The 5,724-nt window shown below is 43.0% G+C and overlaps 1 protein-coding gene across 1 annotated transcript; it reads left to right on the top strand.

The window, feature by feature from the left end:
- The first annotated feature begins 2,723 nt into the window (after positions 1–2,723).
- On the top strand, positions 2,724–4,796 carry LOC131426176 (uncharacterized). Its single transcript, XM_058588687.1, has one exon. It carries the CDS (start codon positions 2,724–2,726, stop codon positions 4,794–4,796), a length of 2,073 nt encoding a protein of 690 aa, XP_058444670.1.
- The last annotated feature ends 928 nt before the right edge of the window (positions 4,797–5,724 follow it).

The following is a 5,724-nucleotide window of genomic DNA, read 5'->3' as shown; positions in this document are numbered from 1 at the left end:
ATAATTCTTGATGAGTTGTCAGTGCAGGGAAGCAGCCGTACCAGCGGTATTACGTCTGTAAATGGAACGAAAGACAAAGTTCAGAAATGGTTGGTGGAAACGGATAAGCAAAATCCAGCCCCCGAACAGCCTTCAATTTCCGCCATTCCCTTACCACCATTACCACCAAACAATTCGTCAATGAATCCGTCAATGGATCTGTCGATGAATCCGTCAATATATGACGACCCTCGTCATTTAGTGCCCTCATGCTCTGGGACCAATCTGTTGAACGTGAGCACACACACTCAGAAACCGATGGAATTTGAGCTTGGCCCAACAGCATGCCAACTTGCTGCTCGGCAGGTCATGGGGAAAGAGCTACCAACATTTTCGGGCAATCCGGAGGAATGGCCAATATGGATCTCCAATTATGAGCAGTCAACTGCAACCTGCGGATTTTCAGATAATGAGAATTTAATACGATTACAACGGTGTTTGAGAGGACAAGCACTGGAAAGTGTACGAGGTCATCTATTGTTACCAGAAAGTGTTTCACATGTCGTATCTACCCTACGTAGACGATATGGACGTCCCGAGCAATTAATTCGCTCAGTAATAGACAAGATTAGACAGCTACCACCACTCAGAGCGGATAATCTAGAAAAGTTAATTGAATTTGGCACTGCAGTGGAAAACCTTGTGCAGTATTTTATAGGAGCCAAGCAGTATGCTCACTTAACAAACCCCATGTTACTACAAGAAATGCTAACGAAATTGCCCACCCAATTCAAACTCGAATGGTCTGTGTACAAAAGTAAGCTACAAGATGTTTCGTTAGCTAACTTCGGAGAGTTCATGTCTGCGCTCGTGAATATGGCATGTTAGGTAATAGATAGTGCCCCACTGGACACGCTAGAATCCAAGTCCAAGGCGAAGGAAAGGGGATTTATCCAATCACATGAAGAAGTAACACTTCAATCGGTCGGATCAGAAGTCGTGACACTAAAACCATCGAAAATGTGTGTAGCTTGTAAATGCTCAAGTCATCGAGTTGCCGATTGTGATGTTTTCAAATCCTGGTCGTACGAAGAAAAAAATCGTGTCGTTCAACAACATTCGCTATGTAGAACCTGTTTAAACTATCACGGCAAATGGACCTGTAAATCCTGGAGAGGTTGTGAAGCACACGGTTGTCGTTTACGTCACCATACGCTACTACACCCACCACCTCCTATGGTCAGCCGAAATTTCACTACTAGACTCCGAGATTCCAATGCAAGTGAACCGATGTTTCGAATCTTGCCCGTTACTGTAATAACTCCCAACAAGCAACATGATATCTTCGCATTCATCGATGAAGGATCCTCTCTGACTCTCATGGAAGGCACAGTTGCAGAACGTTTAGGTATTATCGGGCCAATAGAACCTCTTCACCTCCAATGGACAGGAAACGTCAAACGAAGTGAGTCGAACTCACAACGGATAAATGTTACTGTGGCGGGAAGCAATAAGAATGTACATTTCCAATTAACGAACGTTCGAACAGTAAAAAACCTTCGTTTACCTAAACAAACCTTAATATATAATGATTTAACACAGCAGTATCCCTATCTTAGCGGCCTTCCAGTCGAAAGTTACCAAAATGTCGAACCTAAGATGCTTATAGGTTTGCAAAACCTCCACCTAACAGTTCCTCTAAAAGTTAGAGAATGTGGTAAAAAAGGACCTATAGCCACAAAGTGCCGACTTGGATGGAGCATTTATGGTGGCAGTCCTGATGTACAAGTATCACGTTTCGTATGCAATTTTCATTTCAACGGAATTAACGATCCAGAACGTGAGTTAAATGAAATTGTCCGCGAGTATTTAATGCTAGATGGAGCAGGTATCACTTCACCCTTTCCAAAACCGGAATCGGATGAAGATAAGCGTGCCAAAATGTTACTCAAGAAAACTACACAGCGTATTCATGGTGGGTTTGAAACTGGGCTACTCTGGCGAAGTGAAGATATTAAATTCCCAGATAGCTACCCCATGGCATACAGGCGTCTCAAATCTTTAGAAAAACGTCTGCTCAAGGAACCAGAGCTCTACGAACGAGTACGTATACTCATACGCGAGTATCAAGAAAAGGGGTACGCGCGACTAATTACGAAAACGGAAGAGTGTACGTCCCCACTCAACCGAACATGGTACCTTCCATTGGGCGTTGTTACAAATGCTAAAAAACCTGGAAAACTTCGACTCATTTGGGATGCTGCTGCAAAGGTAGATGGAGTTTCTTTAAACTCAGCGTTACTGAAAGGCCAGACATGGTTACAGCACTACCCGCGGTACTTGTTCGATTCCGACAATATCCAATCGCCCTATGCGGCGATATCAGAGAAATGTTTCACCGTATAAAAATTATAGAAACTGATCAACATTCACAAAGATTTCTCTGGCGAGATAAAGCATCCGAGAGCCCTAAGATATTTGTCATGCAGGTGGCTACATTTGGGGCTACTTGTTCGCCTTGCTCGGCCCAATACATAAAAAATCGGAATGCGCAAGAATATATAGAAAAATACCCGCGAGCAGTTAAAGCCATCGTAGAAAACCATTATGTAGATGACTTCTTGGATAGTTTCGAGTCAATAGAGCAAGCTATCCAGGTGGGCAACGAAGTAAAGATGATACACAGAATGGGAGGATTTGTAATAAGGAATTTCTTGTCGAATTCAAAATCAGTGTTAAGCGGCATGGGCGAAGCCATGATGGATGACTCAAAGCATATGCATTTAGAGTCAGTGGATGGAGTCGAATCGGTGTTAGGAATGAAATGGATACCCGAGGAGGACTGCTTTACTTATTCGTTAGCAGTTCGTGATAACCTGCAAGAGTTATTGAATGACAGTCGCGTGCCAACTAAACGGGAAGTGCTCAGAATAGTCATGAGTTTATTTGACCCATTGGGCCTCATTTCTTTCGTTTTAATACACGGTCGTATTTTGATGCAAAACATTTGGGCGTCCGGAGCCAAATGGGATGATTCAATAAACGACAGTCTTTTCCATCAATGGCGCTCATGGATTGATTTACTCCCGTGTTTGGAAACCCTTAGGATTCCCCGTTCTTACTTTTCATTTATACCCTACGACGGACAAAAAGAATTGCAGTTACATGTGTTTGTAGATGCAAGTGCTAGTGCTTACGCAGCGGTTGCTTATTTTCGCCTAGAAACTACGAACGGAATACAAGTGGCCCTGGTTGGGTCGAAAACTAAAGTGGCACCGCTAAAAATGATATCGATACCAAGGTTAGAACTGCTAGCCGCAGTCCTGGGATGCCGCTTGTTGAATAACATATGTTCCAATCATACTTTGTTAATTTCAAAACGTCATCTGTGGACTGATTCCAGTACGGTGATGGCATGGATACAATCGAAGCAGCGCAAATATAGTCAATTCGTGGCCTTTCGTGTTGGAGAGATATTGGCTACTACGAACATCGATGAATGGCGTTGGGTGCCCTCTAAAAACAACGTGGCAGACGAAGCCACGAAGTGGGGAAAAGGCCCTAACGTATCCGGAAACAATCGATGGTTCCGGGGTCCCGATTTTCTATGCCAACTGGAGGAGAGATGGTCACCCCCTTCTACATTCATAACCAATACAGAAGAGTTGGCGGCAGTGAACTATCACGAACAACAACATCAATTGATTGAGTTTGAACGATTTAGTCGTTGGGAACGACTTATACGTACACTGGCATACGTGCACCGGTTTGTAGAAAACATTAGAAATAAACAATCAGGTGAACCTCTAGAACTAGGCGCTGTACAACAGAAGGAACTGATATATGCGGAACAAAAACTTTGGATGCAGGCACAAGTTGAAAGTTTTCAAAATGAAATAGCGGTACTGTGGAAAACCAGAGGATCGCCTGATGCATTTCATCCCACGGTAGCGAAATCCAGCACGATTTTTAAACGTTGGCCATTCATAGACCAATACGGAACTTTACGAATGCGGGGGAGAATAGAAGCAGCAAGTTGGGCGACGTTTGATGCAAAATATCCAGTTATATTACCTCGAAAACACTATGTGACGTTTCTGATTGCAGACTGGTATCATCGACAATATCGCCATGCCAACCAGGAAACGGTAATAAATGAGATTAGACAACGTTTCGAGATTCCTAAATTGCGAGTCCTACCGGCTAAGGTGAAAAGACAATGTATGGTATGCAGAATTAGGGGAGAGATGCCTCAACCACCACCGTTAGGTCCGCTACCAGATGTGCGTTTAGAGACATTTGTTAGACCATTCACCTATGTTGGACTAGATTACTACGGACCTTTGCTGGTGAGAGTCAAGAGAAGTAACGTGAAACGCTGGGTTGCTCTTTTCACGTGTCTAACAATCCGTGCAATCCATTTAGAGGTAGTACATAGTCTTTCCACTGAATCATGCGTCATGGCAGTTCGGAGGTTCGTAGCCCGACGAGGTGCTCCAGTAGAAATCTTCTCCGACAACGGCACTAATTTTAAAGGTGCGCATAGACAGTTGACGCAAGAAATTAAGATGCGAAACCAGACATTATCGTCAATATTCACCAACACAAACACACGTTGGAATTTCAATCCCCCGGCGGCCCCTCATATGGGAGGAGTATGGGAGCGTTTGGTTAGGTCGGTCAAAGTTGCGATGGAGGGATTGCTCGACGCTAGAAGAAAACCTGATGACGAAAGTCTGGAAACGATTTTGCTGGAAACTGAGGCAATGATCAACACCCGACCGCTAACATATATCCCGTTAGAGTCGGCGGATTAGGAATCGTTAACCCCGAATCATTTCCTTCTGGGAAACTCAACGGGTGTTAAACAACCACCTACGAATCTAGTTGATTGCCGCAGTACACTGCGCAGTAGCTGGAAACTAGTTCAACATTTAGTTGATCAGATGTGGCGTAGATGGATCAAGGAGTACACCCCAGTGATCACTAGACGTAGCAAATGGTTCGAAGAGAGAAGAGATATCAAAAAGGGAGACTTGGTGTTAATAGTTAATGAAAACATAAGAAACCAATGGATCAGAGGAAGAGTTGAGCAAGTATTCTTTGGAAAAGATGGACGGGTACGACAGGCGATGGTACGGACCTCTTCCGGGTTGATGAGAAGAGCAGTTGTGAAGCTAGCAATGCTCGACGTCGTAAATCAAGGTGAACACGTGCATGATATGACCGATGTTCACGGGTAGGGGAATGTAACGACGAGTCGTGAGTCCCCTCGTTCAAACATCTACGATGATTCGGTTAACCTCACTCGTTATCAGAAGAGTAGATAAAACAGACAGATAAATGTCAGAGAAGAAGGAGAGAGATGAATTATGATCTCACATGTGCGGCTAGTAGAGCCTGGAATTTGTATTTCTTAAAATTTAATATGTTACAGTGATCTACTGATAAAATTTCTTTAAACATCTATTCTAGTTCAATACGTAAGTTAGAACAGAGATAATTTTATACTAATTTATATAAGTACATTGAATTACAGTGAAATATCATCCAATATAACCTCTAAAAGTGGTAATTCGAAGCACAACGATATCTAATTTTGTTACCGAATTTGTAAGTTTCTCGATTGAATTTATTTGGAATACCATACATAAATAAAAATATATCCTTCAGCTTAAAGCTATACGTAACAGTTAAAGGTCGGCGTTTGCTATTTGGAAGCGGTATCACAACACAGTACCCAAT

Source organism: Malaya genurostris, chromosome 1 (genome assembly GCF_030247185.1).
Source record: "Malaya genurostris strain Urasoe2022 chromosome 1, Malgen_1.1, whole genome shotgun sequence".
NCBI classification, from domain to species: domain Eukaryota; kingdom Metazoa; phylum Arthropoda; class Insecta; order Diptera; family Culicidae; genus Malaya; species Malaya genurostris.
Note: the sequence above shows the minus strand (reverse complement) of the source record. Positions and strands in the feature narration are given on the sequence as shown.

Excerpts from the sequence above, each read along its gene's own strand:
- LOC131426176 (XM_058588687.1), top strand. The coding sequence starts at position 2,724 with ATGGGCGAAGCCATGATGGATGACTCAAAGCATATGCATTTAGAGTCA.